The sequence below is a fragment of the Dermacentor albipictus genome, chromosome 9, assembly GCF_038994185.2.
Source record: "Dermacentor albipictus isolate Rhodes 1998 colony chromosome 9, USDA_Dalb.pri_finalv2, whole genome shotgun sequence".
Taxonomy (NCBI): Eukaryota; Metazoa; Arthropoda; class Arachnida; order Ixodida; family Ixodidae; genus Dermacentor; species Dermacentor albipictus.
The window spans coordinates 11364679-11384527 of record NC_091829.1 but is presented as its reverse complement, the minus strand read 5'-3'; the positions used below and the strand labels follow the sequence as shown (position 1 = coordinate 11384527).

Genomic DNA, 19849 nt, shown 5'->3' with positions numbered 1-19849 from the left:
GTTTGGCAGGCATTCTAAAATCATGAACAGCAGGTTGCCACTATCCCTCAAAAGGAAAGTGTATAACAGCTGTGTGTTACCAGTACTCACATATGGGGCAGAAACCTGGAGGCTTACGAAAAGGGTTCTGCTGAAATTGAGGACGACGCAACGAGCTATGGAAAGAAGAATGATCGGTGTAACGTTAAGGGATAAGAAAAGAGCAGATTGGGTGAGGCAACAAACGCGGGTAAATGACATCTTAGTTGAAATAAAGAAAAAGAAATGGACATGGGCCGGACATGTAATGAGGAGGGGAGATAACCGATGGTCATTAAGGGTTACGGACTGGATTCCAAGGGAAGGGAAGCGTAGCAGGGGGCGGCAGAAAGTTAGGTGGGCGGATGACATTAAGACGTTTGCAGGGACAACATGGCCACAATTAGTACATGACCGGGGTAGTTGGAGAAGTATGGGAGAGGCCTTTGCCCTGCAGTGGGCGTAACTAGGCTGATGATGATGATGATGATGATGATGATGATGATGATGATGATGATGATGATGATGATGATGATGATGATGATGATGATGATGATGATGATGATGATGATGATGATGACTTTTGAATGTTACAATGAATTCTTGGTTCGCGCAACTAATCCAACCCAGTTCACTTCGTAGAGACCAATTTTTTTTCTTTGTGAAAGTATTTATTAACCACTTTGTGGAAGGTTCAACCGCCCCACCATGAAAATTCGGAAATCTGGACATGTCTTCCAAGCAATCGCAGTTTGGTTGTCATTGTAACTGATACTATATAGCTATTATAAAAATATTCGTTCACTATTTTCTACCCAGTTTCTCGCTCATATTTCACTAAACGGATGTTTAGCCAATGCTCACGTACATTTAGCGGATTCTAGCGGATATTTAGCATTGGTAAGCTAAAATTTTTGCAAGAAAAATTGGTAATGCTGGGCGGAATCGTCCCCCATGAAAACCTTTACTACCCGCCGCGGTAGCTTGGTGGCTATGGCATTGCTCTTCAGTGCTCGAGGGTTGGCGAAATGCACGAACAAAAAACGCTCACGTACTTAGATTTTGTTACACGTTAAATAATCCCAGGTGGCCAAAATTATTCCGCAGTCCCCCAACTATGGCGTGCCCAACAATGAGAACTTCATCAAGACTTCTTTTTGGGCGAGTTGGTTTACGTGCCTCCTTTCTTGTGGTTGTCTGTTCGCGCTATCAGCCATATGTTTCAACAATCAGATCCTGGTTTTGGCACGTGAAAATCCAAAAGTTACTTTTTTTTCGAACATGAACATCTAGTGGAGGCGTACACAAGCCGTAAAGGGGGCCGTTAGTTTCCAAGAGGTCTCCTTCTCAGGCTCACTGATGGAACCGATTGTGAAGACGACAATACCAGCGCAGGTACGCCGCAAATTAAGAAAGAACATGCGAGATAGAACACAAAAGTGTGTTAGAGCGAGAATCATAAGAGGATCGAAGAGGCTCGGTGCTTTGCTACTCACAACCATTTGATGTAACGAGCAATGAGGCCAGATAAAGCGTAAGGGAATGTTATTGCTACGCCTGACTGTAATGTAACAGCAAAGGTTGTCACTTTAGCATATTCGAAAGAGAAGAGGCGAAAGCCGGCGCGCTTACGAGACATTCATTAAATTACTTGAAATTCTCGATCGAAGGCGTTGTTACTTTCCATTACTTGTGTTTTCCCACCAAATTAACTTAGCCTTAACACCAAAGCTCGTGGATTTGACCCCTAGCAATGGTCGTCGGTTCCACCATCAATGGTGGCAGCACCAATTTTGGTGCCATTGAACTTCAGTCCCAATTTTTGAATTGCGTTTCCAAATATGGAGCGAAAATGTTTTCAACGCGCCGACATCACATTCGGCGAGATGCTGCACTGAACTGGCAGCTCCAGTGCACTTATCTAATGGTTTATAGGGCAGGAAAAAAGCGCTTTACAGCAAAAGTCAACCAAAGGTATACACATCCCGTAGCTGCTGCACAAAAAGTTAACCGAAATTACTTCACTTTAAAGAAATAGAAACGATTGCGCTCACCTTGTCTCCTAGGAAACAGAACTTGGCCCAGCTGTCCGTACCCACGTTGTTCGAACCATGAGCCACCGGGTAGTCCTACACACACAAGCAGCCAACATTCTTTCAGTGAATTTGTGGCGCCTTCGAACATGTTCAGGCCTGGCGGCACAAGCTGAAGTTATTCACTAAAACAGGTAAGCCTACTTGCGCTCAGTCACATGCACCCACGAAAGGCGAAATGGCAGCCAACGCAAAATGAAGCCACGATATTAGAATAAGCTACGTCACCTGCTGTTGTAGCAAAGTCAACGTCTAAGTACGAGGAATTGGCCGAACTAAGAAAACGCGGTCGGGATGAATTTATTTTTTTCAACATATGGACATAAAATTTCGTGGCCTGTTGCACTGGGCTGGCAACTGTAATGCGTTTGTCTAACGGTCGATAAGCCTATTTCGCGACCAGGAAAAAAAGCGTTTCGCAGCAAAAGGAGTAGAAGGCACTTAGCATAGGTGCTGCGCGAAATGTTGATTGCCGTAATTTTTTCAAAACCGTTGCAAGAATTGGTCTCACCTCGCCTCCTGAGAAACGTAGCTTGGCCCCGCTGTCCGACCCCGCGTTGTTTGAGCCAGCGGAATGTAACTGAAGTGAAGAACGCATCCTTTCTGTCACTCTTTGATCCCTTCGAAAGAGCGGCGTGGGTTGCGGCTCGGCGGCAGAAGCTATACCTCGCGAAATCAGGGGCGCGATCGGAGATCGGTTGTTCGGAGCGCGCGGATTGGCCTAGACCGCGCCGACTTCATCAGGCGCGCCAAGTCGGCACTCTCGCACGCAATCGCACAACCCGACAAAAGGGCAAAATGGCAGCCAAGGTCAAAGCTAGCCGCTATATCAGTGCTGGCTACATCGCCTGCTATTGCGGCGAAGTCCCAGTGCAAAGAAATTGCCTTGGCCGAACAGCGCCGAAGGAATGAAGAAAAAGATGCCGATTTGGACGATGGTAGGCTACCAAGTCTCCCAACTTGCCGTCTTGAGAAAGAAATTGCGATAGGTAGAGAGGGAAACAATCTTTTGCCACCTGTGATTATTTAGCGTGCGCGTTAATTTGTGATTACCAGCACAAATAAAAACATAGGCCTGACTTGTATATTTCAGAATGCGCTTGCTGTAATATATATATATATATATATATATATATATATATATATATATATATATATATATATATATATATATATATATATATATATATATATATATATATATATATATATATATATACCAAGGTCCTTATTTAAGATACCCGAAGCATGATGGGTTCAAGAAACCGGCTCTAAGGAAAGCTTTGCATGCGTCTTTAACGCCGCTAACTCTTCTTATCAATCGTGCCAACGTGTCGTACAACCGTGCGCTCACGCGTAGTATATCGCTTTCTTTAACTGCAGAGGAATTAGATCCGACAATATGAATAATAAATCAGCTGTTCTGCTTAGTTCTGGGGTTAGTTTTGTTATGTGCGTAGTCCATGACATACTTTCTTCAAACCACACACCTAGAAATGTTTTACACTTTATGCGTGCTATGTAACGGTGTCCTAAAATGTCAGCGCGAGTTAATTGTCACATGCTTTGTTAGTGGGTTTTGACAAGACGTAGTTAATTTTTTTTTCAGTGCTAATTTATTTACATGAGGCCAACTACCAAGCTGCATTAGGTAGTCGTTAATCGTGTTCTGGAGGTCATTAAGTGTACGCACAGAAAACGATATATTTCTAGGGCTCTAGAATCGGTCCCTGAGGCACTCCTTATTTTACCGTAGTAGTTGGGGAAATAACATCACCAATTTTTACACGCTGTTTTCTGTGTGAAACATTTTTTTTAAATCTAAGGCAACGCCGCGAATGCCGTAATCATTAAGTTTAAATAATAAAATGTCATGGTTAACCCAATCAAACGCTTTCATAAGATCAATGAAATGACCAACGGTGTAAAGTTTATTTTCAATGTCATTCATTATTTTATCGTTAACGCGTAATAACGCTAGTTCAGTTGTTTTATTTTTCTGAAAGCCGTACTGTGCGTCATTTATTACGTGGTGTTTAGTTATGAAATTCACGAGACGCGTATTAATAACATTTTCAAAGACTTTAGATAGCACGGGCAGCACTGAGATTGGCCTGTAATTACATATGTCACTAAGGGCCCCACACTTGTGTATTGGGCATATGCGGGCAAGCTTAAGATCGGAGGGGAAGAGTTTAGTTTCCGGCATTCGATTAATTAGATGTGTTAGCGGTAGAGATAACAGATGCAACATATTTAAGGTGTGCAACGCACAGGTCATCAATTCCTGCCGAAACGTTGCTTTTTATTTTACCCAACAAGTTTTCCACCTCTTGAGGACTTGTCGGAAACAACGAAATTCAGTGTATCAAGCTTACGCGTTTCTGGACTGAATGAAGACAACTTTTGCCAGTAAGGTCCCTCTTTTGCCGTAAATTGAAAATCACCGACGTTAGGGAAGTATTCATTCATATCTGTGAGCGCTTCAACCTCCGTGATACCATGAGCAAAAGCTGCGATGTTAATAGGACGCTTCACTTTCGAATTGTTAGACAAATTGTTAACCTCGTTCCAAAGCTTTATCGGATCAATAAAAACCCTAGCAAAAAGGCATTGATAATAGCAAGTCTTAGTTTTTTCAAATCGGCATTTCATTTATTTAGGTACTTTTTGTATTTGCTGAGCAGCAGAGCGTCACGTGTCTGTACAAATGCGTGATACATTTTTTTTAGTTTTTATCCTTTTGTATAGGCATCGACTAATCCAGGGTTTGCGAATTCTTTTTTGCCTCGGGGATCATTGAACAAGTGGGAAGCATCTATCATAGATATCCTTAAGTGTGTGGAGGAAAAGGCGGGATGATTTGTCAGGGTCACTTTCTGCATAAATCAGGTTCCAGTTTGTTTTTTCCAGCATACAATAAAATTGGCGTAGCAGATCTGGATTTATCTTACGATAGTACGACTTTTCATGAGAGTCGTGCCTGTCGCTGGTGAGTGACAGAAATATAAAGATAGGGAGGTTATCACTAATGCCGAGTGATAATATACCACTAGTCAGGCACGTACCCAGGATTTTTTTTCGGGGGGGGCCCACCACCTCCATCATCATCATCATCATCATCACAATCATCATCATATTCATAATCATCATCATCATCCTGTTTTATGTCCACTGCAGGACGAAGGCCTCTCCCTGCTATCTCCATTTACCCCTGTCCTGCGCCAACCGATTCCAACTAGCGCCCGCGAATTTCCTAATTTCATCGCTCCACTTAGTGTTTTGTCGTCCTCGATTGCGTTTTCCTTCTCTTGGTATTCTGTAACCCTAATGGTCCAACGGTTATCTAACCGGCGCACTTCATGACCTGCCCAGCTACATTTTGTCCTCTTGATGTCAATTAGAATATCGTCTATACCCGTTCGCTCTCTGATCCAAAGCGCTCTCTTTCTCTCTCTTAACGTTATGCCTAGCCAGGCACGTACCCAGGATTTTTTTTCGGGGGGGGGCCCACCACCTCCATCATCATCATCATCATCATCATCATCATCATCATCATCCTGTTTTATGTCCACTGCAGGACGAAGGCCTCTCCCTGCTATCTCCATTTACCCCTGTCCTGCGCCAACCGATTCCAACTAGCGCCCGCGAATTTCCTAATTTCATCGCTCCACTTAGTGTTTTGTCGTCCTCGATTGCGTTTTCCTTCTCTTGGTATTCTGTAACCCTAATGGTCCAACGGTTATCTAACCGGCGCACTTCATGACCTGCCCAGCTACATTTTGTCCTCTTGATGTCAATTAGAATATCGTCTATACCCGTTCGCTCTCTGATCCAAAGCGCTCTCTTTCTCTCTCTTAACGTTATGCCTAGCAATCTTCGTTCGATCGCTCTTTGCGCGGTCCTTAACTCATTCTCAAGTCTCTGCCCCATATGTCAGCACTGGCAAAATGCACTGATTGTACACCTTACTTTTCAATAATAATGGTAAGCTTCCAGTCAGGAGCTGGCAATGTCTGACGTATGCGATCCAACCTATTTTTATTCTTTTGTGAATTTCCTTCTCATGATCAGGGTTCCCTGTGATTAATTGACCTAGGTAAACGTACTCCTTCACAGTCTCTAGTGGCCGACTGGCGATCCTGATCTCTTGTTCCTTTGGCCGGCTATTTATCATTATCGTCATGTTCTGCATATTAATATTCAGCCCCACTCTTACACTCTCTCTGTTAAGGTCTCCAATCATTTGTTGTAACTCGTCTGCATTGTTGTTGAATAGAACAATGTCATCTGCAAACCGAAGGTTGCTGAGATATTTGCCGTCGATCTTTACTCCTAAGCCTTCCCAGTTTAATAGCTTGACTTCTTCTAAGCACGCAGTGAATAGCTTTGGAGAAATTGTGTCTCCCTGTCTGACCCATTTCCCCATAGGTATCTCCCTGCTTTTCTTGTGTAGAATTAAGGTAGTTGTAGAACCTCTGTATATATTCTTACGCGAAGGACGAGCCAGTAAGACGAGAAACTATTTAGATTATATTTACAACAACGGTTGCAGCGCTGACCGGTTAGATTCACAGCGCGAGCCCAGTTCGTTCTTCCTCCTCTTTTCTGGAGTGATGGCGTCCACGCACCTCGTTCAAACAAACGAATACCAAACGCATGTAGCAATATTTTTCAAGCTTTTTACGTAAGCGTTCTGTAGTCCTTGATTACGTAGTGCCTCTAGACTGCTGGTATCTCTACTGAATCATATGCATTTTCGTAATCTATATAAGCCACATAGAGAGGCTTATTGTACTCTGCAGATTTCGCGATAACCTAATTGATGACATGGATGTGATCCATTGTAAGGTATCTCTTCCTGAAGCCAGCCTGTTCCCTTGGTTGACAAAATCCAGTGTTGCCCTTATTCTATTGGACATTATTTTGGTAAATATCTTATATAATATTGGGAGCAAGCTAATGGTCCTATAATTTTTCAATTCTTTAACGTCTCCTTTTTTGTGGATTAGTATAATGTCTGCATTCTTCCAGTTTTCTGGGACCCTTTCAGCCGATATACACTTCGTATAAAGAGCCGCCAGTTTTCTAAGCAATATGTCTCCTCCATGTTTGATTAAATGGACTTTTATTCCACCTTCTCCTCCCGCTCTTCATCGTTCCATGTCTTAGAGGGCCCTTCTGACTTCATCGCTAGTTATAGGAGAGTTTCCGTATCCTGTTCATTACTGTTTCTAAGTGAGGTATCGGGACTCCTCTGGGTACTGTATACAGGTCAGCTTAGAATTTTGCCGCTGCTTTTACTGTATCTTCGAGATTCCTTATGATATTATCCCTCTTATCTTTTAGTGCATACATCATGATTTGTCCTATGCCAGGTTTTTTTTTTTTTTACTGATGTCAGGCCGCGTTCATTTTTTTACGGCTTCTTCAGTCTTTCACATGTTATAGTTTAGAATATCAGTTATTTTCGCCTTGTGGATAAGTTTGACAGTTCCGCGAATTGCGTAACGCTCTGCGGCCGCCAGTCCCATACAATCGCGTAGAGCGCAGGACTCTGCGATTCTAGACGTACTGCGCTCACCGAGAAAGGTTAGAAAAACACCAACATAAGCACAGCAGACAAGTGGCTACGTGAGGTGGTTCGACCGATAACTGTAGAAACGTCATTCAAAGCAAGTAATTATTCTCCACTTCCGGCGGCGTTTTCTCTACTTCCTTTTTAAATAAAAAGATGTTGATGCAGAAATATTCTCATAAACAACGGTTAACATTTTTATTATTCGCTGTTGCTTGCAGTTTGGTTGTTGCGCGTTGGCTCTCTCCCTTAGTAGATCGCTTAATTTCTCAACTCCTTGCGATTTTTGTTTCCGGTTTCCAATTTTGCACGAAAAGTGCGATACAATTAAGGAAAAACAGACGAGGTAACTGGCGACAGTCATCTTGCTTATGGGTTTAAGGGTTATTGCAGGGTTTCATGATGGACGCTCTTTCACATCATTTTATTTCCCACCTTATCTAACCCATATCACGTGTATATGGTTCCGGGCATCGGCCAGTCGCGGCGAGCCGTAACTCAAGGAAATAATGAAGCAAAGGGAAAAGTTAAACGCAATTGGTGTTTTCTCCGGCCGCAACTCGTTCCATGAGAGTACATACCAGCTGAGTAACAGCCGCATCCCTCTCCTGGTCCCAGGATCAGCCTAAACAAAGAAGGTTGAACTAACAAAAGCAACAGCTATGCGCGTGACGGTTGAATAGATGGTGACAACTGAGCGCATCTCGAGTTAATCGCGCGGGTGCGGAATCTATGAGAAAACTGTCCTTCACATTACAAGAAATGCCGATAACTACCGCCATCTAAAAGGAGTGAAAAAGGCAGCATAAGGCTGACCGATGAACAGCTGCCAAGTCTCAACATTAATCTGGCGGCGCTTTAGGAATGTGTGAGGAGTGGTGGCGTGGGCGGGGAAGGGGGGGGGGTATGCCACTTGATTTCGGGGGGGGCCCGGGCCCCCCCGGGCCCCCCCCCTGGGTACGTGCCTGCCACTAGTGCAATTATGTTTTGGGTGTTTGTGATACTGATGGTAAGTAGGCTGGCACTGTGGTCAGTAAGGCGAGTAGGTTGTACAATGACATTTGAGGGCATGCAAATGAATCAAGAATAGTTTCCAACTGTTTACAAGATGCATCCCCACTGAGCACATCGATGTGTAGATGGCCCATGATAAGAAATAGACTATGCATCAAATAGATTTTTTGCAGTAACGTATCTATGAAATTAAAAAAATAAGATTTGTACTCTGTGGGAGGTCGATAAACAACTACAACGATAACATTTCACACACGCACTGTTGATACTAGGCGTCATACAGGTCATTTAGTCAATAACATCATGGGTGAGGGAATCTTTAACATACAAATTCCACCACGTCGGTTAGAAGGATGGACGATGCCATTATAAACATATCCTACAAAGTGTGGTGGTCTGTCATTAAATCTGTCATATCTGGTGGTCTGTCATAGTAAATAACAAAACATCAAATTTAATGTCAGGAAGCTCAAGGAACAAACTGAGGCTATCCGTTTCATTTTAAAAACATACGAACATTTAGATGAAATGCAGCGAACTGCTTAGACAATCCGTTCAAGCTATGACAGAGCCAATTTTTGGTCATAATTTTGGCAACCTGCCTTCTTGGCCACCTTGGGGCAGGATACGAAACCCGAATGCCATGAAATTAACTATTGATGCATCTCGTCAACATCTTCCCGACAACAGATTCTAAGCTTCTCTGATGCTTCCGATTTCCTTGAAAAGATTTTTCCTCCCTGCGTCCACACAAATTTTCAGCCAACTCGAACGCATGTCTCTGACAGCCACGGGCCGCTACATCCTGCAGAAACTCGGCTTCAACTACCACGTCCAACACGGTCAGAAACAGGTCATTCCACCTAACCTCAGCGACACGCTGATTGTCGCGCCTATACCTCGAAACATGCACCCCGAATTTAATCGGGGCCGACGCCAGGCCCGTGCCAAGGCACTGCTGCGCTCCTTGGGTGGAAGGAGGACTACGCGCTTTGTAGACGCCGCAGAATACACACGAGAACACCGGTTCACGGCGGTAGTCGTAGACGTTAGCTCCCGGCTTACGCACGGGTGTAGTGTCGCAACAGAATACCCCGAAACAGCAGAAGAGGTAGCAATTGCGCTTGCGCTTACCGACCCCCTCTGCGAGGTAGTTTTTAGCGACTCACAATCCGCAGTTCGCAACTACGCGCGGGGGCGCATTTCCTCCGAAGCTCTCCAGATTCTAAGGAAAGCTGGTCGACAGTACTTAGATAACACCGCCATCATATGGTTTCCAGCGCACGTCGCCACCCCCACCGATGAGGGCCTCATTAACTTGAACGAGGTAGCACACCGCTCTGCGCGAGAACTGACCCGCCGCGCAGAATCGGAGACCGCCTCTTCGAGTTCAGAACTGCTGGCTCAAAACACGCGAGAACGCCTGGTCAGGTACAATGATATCACCAAGCACTACCAGCTAGGCAGGCGGTTGCTGCCCCCACCTCACCCCATGCTGAAACGTCGCCAGGCAGTCATCTGGCGACAATTGCAAACACAAACCTTCCCCAGTCCGGTGCGATTGCAGCACATTTTCCCCGCGCAATACCCGACTGCTCTTTGCAAATTATGTCAGGCAACTAGAGCGACGCTGTCACACATGTTGTGGGAGTGTCGGGTTACATCAGCTACAATGGCAGTAGCTCCGGAGGCTCTTGCGTCGAAGTGGGCCGCCGCTCTGCGCAGCTCCAACCTCAAGACACAAGAGTGGGCTGTCCAGCAAGCCCGAGAGGCGGCGACGAGGCAAGGCCTCGAAGTCCCCTCATGGGAGACCTGAGCCCGGGTCGTCAAATTTGCCGGATTCAGAATAAAGTTGTTTCCATCCATCCATCTCGTTTCTTTGCCAGCGCAGCACCAAGTAATTGTTTACCCTGCCGGGTTAAGTTTTAATTTACAAAGACTGGAGCTGATGTCTTAAAACATTGTTTTAGCCGAGGGCCTTTCTTTCCTGGCTTTCAAAAGAACAGCATTTCTTTTGTCGCGGCGCACAAGACGTACAACAATGCTTCTACTTCCTTGCTTACTTGTACCCACCCTATGACAGGTATCAATGTCATATTCGGTAACTGGCTCCCGGATAGCAGCACATACTTTATTTTACAATGTCAAGCGCCTCTCCCTCATTAGGTGAGCCCTTAATTTCAAGGTTGTTAGCACCAGTATATTGTTCTAACTCTTCTACTTTCGTTTGCAGCTGCCTATTTTCTGTAATGAGTTGATCATTAATTTTCCTCGTCGTTGCCAGTTCCTCGCGCAAGGCCTTGATTTCTTCCGAGAGCAGGTTGACATTGTCACAAGTTTCACTACAGGGTTCGACACTCTGTTCGAAACCTCGGAGTTCAGCATGAATTTCTCTCAAAGTCCACGAGCGCTTCGTTATTATCCTTCGCCATGACATGAAACACAAGCACTGTTTGGCAGCAGTGCAAGGGACAGCGCCCTTATCGTATAAGGCAAGTGAAACAAAACTCACCTGCGTAAATAACGTAGCGTACAAAACGATGTGAAGTCCTTGGGCACTGCAGCCAAACTGAAGATCCCACAAGCGGATGGTCCAGGGTCGAGGAACCGTTCTGCACCGCGCCGTAGCCGTGACCTCGCCTCACACAGGCCGACGATGACAGATGTGGTCGCCGGTAGATAAGACAGATCCTCGCTTGATTCCGGGGGCAGTTTCATTGTGGACACGCTTGAAGCAGGCTGCGCAAAGAACGTAGTGCATAAAACGATGGAAAGTCGTTGCGCACAGCTGCCTGTCAAACATGAACGTCAAGATATTGCTCGTATTAAATGAGAGTATTGTATTAAATGCGTTTTATTGACTAACAACTAATTTGCAAAATTAAGTTTACTCACTATATAATAGCTGCCTGATATACTGTAAGGGGAAGTTGTAATTTAGCAGTAAAAGTAAGCCAGTCCTTTAAGTGAAACAGTTTATTAGAAGCATTGTGTCTTGCAATGTTTCGCAAAATGCTGCTTTTAAAATATGTGACGACATGCACTGCTGCTCCAGCAACCTTTCCATAGTGTACATTTACGTTGGCTGCGGGAACGCATTCACTGCAACAGCAAACCGTTTCCCGGCACATTGCGATTCCCGAAGCTGGCACGAGTCACACAATTTTAGGCAGAGGATAGAACTTTCAGTCGTAGCTGGCATCCACTCTGCAATTACACCAGACATTACGAAAGAAATCTTAAAACCCGAAATTCAGTTTCTCTAGTTCTCTTGCCTGAGCGAAATTAACCAGTCATTCTACACATGGAATATACTTGTACTGCTTATTTTGACACTGTAGTCATTGTATCAACAGTTATTGCGAAAATAAGAATTTCCACCATTTCTATGAAGTACGGGCAGCAATAATTATTTTCTCAGGAGCTTCGTTTTTTTTAGTATTATTATTATTACGAATCTGAGGCAGGCTTCACCGAAAAACACGGAAATAAGGCAACGAACAATTTTTTATCAACAAATACAACAAGCAGTTAACTTTTTTTAACTAACGCACTGTCTCTCTCGCATTCATTTCACTCCACACTCGTTTGAGTAGTCCTCAAACTTTAACTGAGCAGACGTACGCAGTAAATTCGTCGAATTTGCGAGTGTTTGCCTCCACAGAACTCGCCAAAACTGAAAGGTGCCGAATGCTTGGGGCTGATATTCCTGCGTCGAGTATAATAACAACTGGCAAAGCTTAGCAACTGCATTATAAGAAGTGGGACACGAGAAAATTAAATTTAAAAAGTAGGAATGGTACTCGCCGTCGACTTCTGGTTCCCGCCCATGGCCGGTAGTGCTCGGGCCCTTATGCAAACGCCGGCTAGAATCCACAGCTTTTCTAATGCTAGTTTCTCTTCCGCTGATGCTGCCGGTTTGTCTTCTCGTAAAACACAATTAAAACGCAGACAAATAAAAAAGTTCTTAAATTCCTGAAGGCAAGGCAGCCGAGCAACGCCCTCCGCTGTTCGAACGCCATTTGCAAACTGAGGGAACGGATGTTGTCAAGAAAACCCTATACTTCCGGTAAGATTACTCAAAATAAGAAAATAATTTCGAGTATTTCACGCGCCAAAACGTTCTCTGGTTATGATGCACGTCGTGGCCGTGTTCCCCCGTTTAGTTTTTTACTACAATCGGTATGGCAGCGGGGATCGAACCAACGACCTCAAGCACAGCAGCGTAGCGCCTTAACCACTGCGCTACCGCCTCGCCCTTTGTTTGACGGGAATAGCATTTGTGAAGACCTTTCTGTTGGGTGACTAAGCGTATTAATTACCATCACTATGGCACAGAAGCAAACAAAGCGCACACAAACGCTCGGGAACGTGCCCCGATACAGTATTAATAGCGCCATATCCCGCACCAGCAATTCGAGCTTTGTGATAAATTACCTTTCTATAGTAAATAAAAGAGGAACAGTGTCTGTGGGAGAGGTAGCCTGCTAAGCCAGAAAAGACGCGACGACAAATGACGGGTGTGATGCACGCGCAAGGTCGCTGTGATGTAATGACCATGTAATGGCTCCACACGGGCTTGGTTAATTTTCCATCGCTAATTATGGAATATATCGCATTCAGAAAGAGCCAAAGAGTGAACTCAGCAAGATTTAGCAGCTTTTAATGAGCCAGAACGGCACAAATATCAAAACGATATTTGAAAATCCAAGATCTACAGACAATGATCTACGGCCTGAACCCAGTGTAATGCGGTCCTGAACCAAACCCGCGATCTTGTGGTTCGGGAGGAAACAGCGTAGCCGCTACACTACTGAGACGGATGAAAGAAGCCGTACTCATTTAGGCCATTCGGTAACAGTTTACGGTTGGCTTAGGCGAAGCTACGCCGCAAAGAGTGATGGGTAGGGAGGCTCTCGATTTTTGATATTCTTTTATTGACGCGATACCAGGAGTTGTTGGCGCACAAGCATGGTGCAAGGCGACTTCTTCGCTCTTGAATACAACACACACTTGCAACGTACAACACATAAAAATTAACATGCAGTTACAAAAAAAGTTGCCTTATCACATACAAGTTAAATAGCACCACGACATTACAAAGACATGCTTAGGGTAATAATGCCAACAACAGCACCACAAAAGAAACCCTCAAGCAACGTGCCAGTTAACTTAGGCCACCTTCATGAGGTCGACCCAAAACACGGATACGTGCGTTCTCTCGCCAAGCCCCCAAACGGAATGCGGCCCGCGCAGTTGGGAATCGAACGGGAGACCTCGTGCTCAGCAGCAGTCACTCGATTAACAAAAATACTTACTCGGAAAGGCTATCGTGAGCTGGAGGGGTTATTTGTCGGCGTGGAACCTGCGGTCCTAGCCACCTCATGGAGTGCCGTCTTCAACGAGTTGTGCCCAAGATCGTAACCGAGCGATTCAAATCGCACTCACTTTTTTTTCCCTGCTCTCGTGTGTAGCCTGTGCGGCTTTGCTGCTGTCCGCTGACCGCCAACCTTCTAGAGTCACTTGCAGGATAACGGCGAAAGGACTTCAATAAAAACATAGAACGTTAAAGAAAATAAGGCATCTTGTGCTGTTGCTGCGTTGAGCACATATATGCTCACAAATGGTGGGCAGGCCATTTCTTGTTCCTTTTTTAGAACGATGTGGTACGCGTGCACATTATAGCCTGCGCAGCATATCGCAAGCGTGTGTGTTTGAAAGCAATCCTCAGAAAAAAATGCACGCACGCACGCACGCACACACACACACGCACTGGCAGACTCAATTACTGCGCACAACAGTAATTGAGAACAGCTCGGAGGAGAAAATAAAGGGAGAACGCAGGGATGCTAACCAGAAATGCGAGTGGTTGGCTACGGAAATGCGCGTAGTCGGTTCTGCATCGGTGCATAGTAAGAAATGAAAGTACGCTCACGCGAAATTTGGTTTAACTTGATAGAACGACGGTCGTTTTTCTTTCTAATCGTTCTTTCTTTCTTTTATGCTCGTCTCTAGCATCGCAGTTACCATGTCGAAGTCCTTTCGTACTGCGTATCGTTCTGCGCATCCCGTTAAATCCTCTCAGCCGAGAATGACACATTGAGCTTATCTCGTGGCTAGCAACGGCTGATTAGGTATGCGCGTAGTAGTGGTCATAGTGCGCGGCTTCGAGTCACGTTAGCGCTGCTTTTGTTCGTCATGCCAACGCGCGTTCTTCAATTTTTTTTATTATTTAATGAATATCGTTCAAAATGTGTTCGAATGGGCGAAACGACTAAGTTCATTTATTAGCTAATAAGGCGGTTGCTCTCAGGAACACTGGTGGGTTTTTACCGCGAACGACAGTTATGAGCTACGAAATGGGCCGACCATGTTTACCCGTTTCCGATAGCCATGGTCTGAGCCTAGCTCGACACGCCCGTTACCTGAAGTAAGAAAAAAGAAATGATTGTATCGAACATATACCCACGTCTACGAAATATTTGCGACGCGCTGAAATCGAACCAGTAACCTCGCCTTCACTTTATCAGGTAACTTGATCAACGTTCGCCGAAACCACTCGGCTACAGCTGAAACCATTAATCCGCACCATGAGCAGGCATCGTGAGTTTGATCAGGTGGCCACGTTACGAAAAGAGCAATTTTGAAACAAGCGCGCGACGAGTGTAAGGACTAGCAATACGCGTTCTAACCTTTCCTCGCCTTGTTTTGTACAAAGTAAGCCCGTGCTTTCCAAGTTAAATTTGGGCTTCCCATTGCTTACGGGAGTTACGGTGAGCCATTCGCGTTAATGACGTTATAACACACAGCCAGTCATTTCATGTATCATTACTCTACACTCCAAATTATCTGATTAGGAAACATACTTCTGATAATGTGACTATCCCGCCAGTAAAATGTACATATGGAAAACGTCTACTAGTGTTTATTGGAATTAAACTATAGAATAGCATACTACGTAAAATTATGAGGATCTCACAGAATTCGTTAAGAGAACTGAAAAATTATCTTTAGCTAATGTTCTCTGCTTAGTGATGTGATGGGTTGTTGTGTTTTCGCTTTGTCAATTCCTGTGTAATTCTTTTTTACGCTGTAGTCTTGTGCTTATTGTCAAGTGTTTTGTACTGCTATTCCATTATATTAGCCGAAGAGCCTCAACGCAACGTCTGTGCTGAACCGTGCTACCTCAAGGGCAGCCGAAAGCCGTGCCAACCATTCCCTCCTTCATAAATGAACGTTTGTCTCTCTCTCTCTCGCTCTAACGTATCCCTTTTCTTCTTGTTTTTTCTTGTTCTCTAATGTGCTTCGTTTTTCTGTATCTCCTCAGAATTAACGCCAATTTCCGTGTTCGTTGTATTATTGTATTGACAGCTTTTAAAATGTATTTTTGTACCCGTGCTAGCCATTGGCTATGGGACTGCAGATATGTTGTGTACTTTCTCAAATAAAGTGATGCGCAATAAAGAATTCGGGACTTTATCGTCGTTTCTTGACTACCTGCTCCAGCGAGGTGAAAGCGAATTCAATGAAATTTGCAAAATCCCTCCAACATTCCTATCGGCAGAGTAGTTTGTTCGAAAGACGACTTCCTTATATTCATTTACTGAATAATACAGACATGCGTCCTTGCGCGAACTACATCTACATATGCACCAAAGACAGAAATTAACCTGGAGCCCACACTCACTCAGCACGTGACCAATACGCGGGTCTGGCTGCTGTTGTTGGAGTTGGCATCGGATGGTGAGCAGCATGTCTTCGCAGTTTGCGAGAACGTCGGTGGGAGGCAGCTGGTGGGTGCTCGTCAGCGTTCTCGTTGCTGAAGTATTTTGTCACAAACGTGAAACGGAGTGATCACAAAGGTGACAGTTAATGGATGTTAGTGTCGCGCCCACACGAAAATGGCCACGTTCAAGAGATATTTTTGTGTCGTTGGCACGCGTGGTCACTTGACAAAATGGACCGCAGAATTGAACGCATGTGAATTGGGTTGGGTGTGCTATGCCCCATGGCAGCTGCCTTGGGCTCAACAGATAAAGTGAGCAAAGCTGACATGGACGTTGAATAAAGTGTGTGTGTGTGTGTGTGTGTGTGTGTGTGTGTGTGTGTGTGTGTGTGTGCGCGTGCGTGTGTGTGTGTGTGTGTGTGTGTGTGTGTGTGTGTGTGTGTGTGTGTGTGTGTGTGTGTGTGTGTGTGTGTGTGTGTGTGTGTGTGTGTGTGTGTGTGTGTGTGTGTGTGTGTGTGTGTCTGCGCATCGACTGTACTGCAAAACAAGACACTGCAACTAGTGGGCAGACACAGCAAACACCATGGGAAAAAAGTTAGGCCAGTTTGGTTAAAAGTTAAGCTTCGCAATGAATGAGCATATCCTCTCTGCTATTCCATATATCCCGGTAATCTCACTCATCTACCTCCCCCTAAGGTGACAGTCGTTCATGTGTCAGCAGCACTATTGTATATGATTACAGCATGGGCCTACAGTAATTTCCCTCTCTCCCTCCTTTTTAGTTTATTTTTCTATATTAATACACAATACTACTACGTACATATTATACTACACATTGGCTTGACTGCATGTCAAGACACTGCAAGTAGTTGGCTTGACTACAACACAGACTGTGGGAAAAAAAATTTGGCTTGATTTTGCGAAAGATAAGCCTCGCGCTGCGTAAGTAATGCCACCGTTTAAAGTTTCGCGCCACTAAACTTTTCGCCGTCTTTCTCCTTTCTTCAGGTCTCACCCTCCCTTTCGCCTTCTTCCTATTCGACTATACGTCACGTGACGCCACTCCTCTGTTTTTTTTAATCGGCAATCCGGTAGAGGTCACTGCTTAACTTTACCAAGGATTGGCTTCACTGTAAGACAAGATGTTATAAGTAGTCGGCTTCACTACAAGGCAGACCGTGGGAAAAAATTTTCGGCTTGATTTTGCAAAAGATAAGCTTTGCACTGCATAAGTAAGGCGACCGTTTAAAGTTTCGCGCCACTAAACTGTTTCCCCGTCTTTCTCCTTTCCTCGGGCCTCACCCTCCCGCTCGCCTTCTTCCTATTCGACTATACGTCACGTGACGCCACTCCTAACTTTTTTTAATCGCCTCTCCGGTAGAGGGCGCTGCTTAACTTTACCAAGGATTGGCTTCACTGTAAGACAAATCATCGTAAGTAGTCGGCTTCACTACAAGACAGACCGTGGGAAAAAATTTTTGGCTAGATTTTGCGAAAGATAAGCTTCGCACTGCATAAGTAAGGCGACCGTTTAAAGTTTCGCGCCACTAAACTGTTTCCCCGTCTTTCTCCTTTCTTCGGGCCTCACCCTCCCGCTCGCCTTCTTCCTATTCGACTATACGTCACGTGACGCCACTCCTAACTTTATTTTTTATCGCCTCTCCGGTAGGGGGCGCTTCTTAACTTTACTAAAGCGTGGACATGATTCATCATATTGCCGTGCAACGGACTTTGCCGGTCACAAGGTCGTTAAAGAATGCGTAAAGGGGGGCTACGTCACGAGATGGTTGTAGTCCAATAGGAATAAGCGAAGTATGAGCACGTGTGGAGGGTGCATGAGAAAGAAAGAGGTACTTGGCGCCAAGTTTTAAAAGGATGGAACTGCGTACGTACTGCGGGGCTTCAGATGGGCCCCCGAAACGACATAACAAAAATTTTCCCACGACGTGTAATGTGTTGAAGCCCACTTCTGGTAGCGCTTTGTATTGCGGTGGAGCCGACGCACCGAAGCGTACTTTTGGCTGAAATGACATGAACATTTTTCCGCAGCCTTTATAATGTATATTGCGGTGAGGCCGATGTATGCTCTCACGTGGCGTTAGCATCTTTGTGACGTCAATCAGGATACTCTGACCCACATCGACTGTGATGTTAATAGATGTTTTTAAACCTGGGGTCTTGATAATTTAAGCGATAACCATAATCACCCCTTGGCGTATGTATTTGTCCGCTTGCAGAGACAATTAGTGACAACAGTTATTCAATATTGCTGCAGTGCGTTCAAGGGGAGGACAATCGTGAGCTTTACTTTCGCTAACATTCGAGCCGTCGTATGAAATAGCGAAGCGCTGCATGGCCTTGGAGCTTCTTTACGCAGTCATCGACCCGGAACTGATGGTGCATCTATTGCCCTGTGTAGCCATTAAATAAATATGAGCGGAACTATATTAAAAAAAGAGTAGAAATGAAAAATGCAAAGCGCCGGAATCGAACCCGTGGCCTCTCCGTCATCTTAGAGTATGATCAACGTTCGTCGAAACCACTTGTCCACGACCTGATTGGATACTTCGGCTCAGCAACAGGCTCACATGGTTAATCTTGCGTTTGATTTAGCGAGCACGCTACCAAGACAACAATTTTTGAGCACGCTTTCTATCGTTTCGTGAGTAGCTGTTGCAGGGATCAGTGCGCGAAGACCTTGCAACATTACAATCGGCGCAGTAGCTCGCTCGAAAGTCGTTTTTCTTTGCTCAGAATGCTTCTAAATATCCCCGCGCCCGTTTTCCTAAACCCTCCTTACTTTAAACTTCTCAAGCCAATTTGGTACAATCTTTTGATAGTAAGGAACAGTGCGGCTCATTAGGGATGCGGGGATAAACAAAGGAGTATCAGTTACCCTTTACTAAATCAAAAAAGGAGAGGGTGAAGGGAAGAGAGGGAGTATGACGTCAGGCAGCTAATTTCCGCAACTTACCCTTCGATACACCAGCGACATCAGCTCTAGATTTCTCTAGAGCGAGTTTTGTTGCACACTTCATGGTTCGTGGTAACTCCTACAGCGACTCCTGTGTCACGCTGTCCGCACTCTCTGGAATGCGTGCCTATCTTGTGGCACTTTCTTGTTTTTCCAAATCGATTCCTTTACATTTTTCACGACCGGCCTTCAAAATTGTTTGGTAACACTCTCTCACAAAGTGACATACTAAGACTGTTCTGGTAAGGACACTACAGCCCGACTTGTATATATGCATATATGTGCCGACCAATTATGTTCGCTCATTTAAGTGACGTCACGGCGGAGGTGCCATTTCGCTGTTCGTTATCCAACAGGTACATACGAGCTGACCTCCTGGAGCATCTTATAGATGACATCCCGATTATCAAGGCACAGCCATAAAATATCATGAATGTTTGCCGTAT

General features: G+C 44.9%; 1 protein-coding gene across 12 annotated transcripts in view; it reads right to left on the bottom strand.

Annotated features, from left to right (window-relative positions):
• The window catches only part of LOC135911137 (uncharacterized), a 110496-nt gene extending 96051 nt beyond the window's left edge, over positions 1-14445 (bottom strand). For 8 of the 12 annotated variants that reach the window (XM_065443298.2, XM_065443294.2, XM_065443295.2 and 5 more), the window contains exons 1-4: positions 12511-12747; positions 11216-11442; positions 2623-2691; positions 2073-2147 (exon numbers count right to left, since the gene is read on the bottom strand). In XM_065443298.2, the coding sequence (XP_065299370.1) occupies positions 2081-2147; positions 2623-2691; positions 11216-11442; positions 12511-12534 (387 nt within the window). In that variant the 5' untranslated portion in view covers positions 12535-12747 and the 3' untranslated portion in view covers positions 2073-2080. Of the gene's footprint in view, positions 1-2072; positions 2148-2622; positions 2692-11215; positions 11443-12506; positions 12818-14021 lie in introns of those variants that run through there. The other 4 variants (XR_010567230.2, XR_010567229.2, XR_010567227.2 and 1 more) reach the window with 4 other exon arrangements.
• Between the last annotated feature and the right edge of the window lie 5404 nt (positions 14446-19849).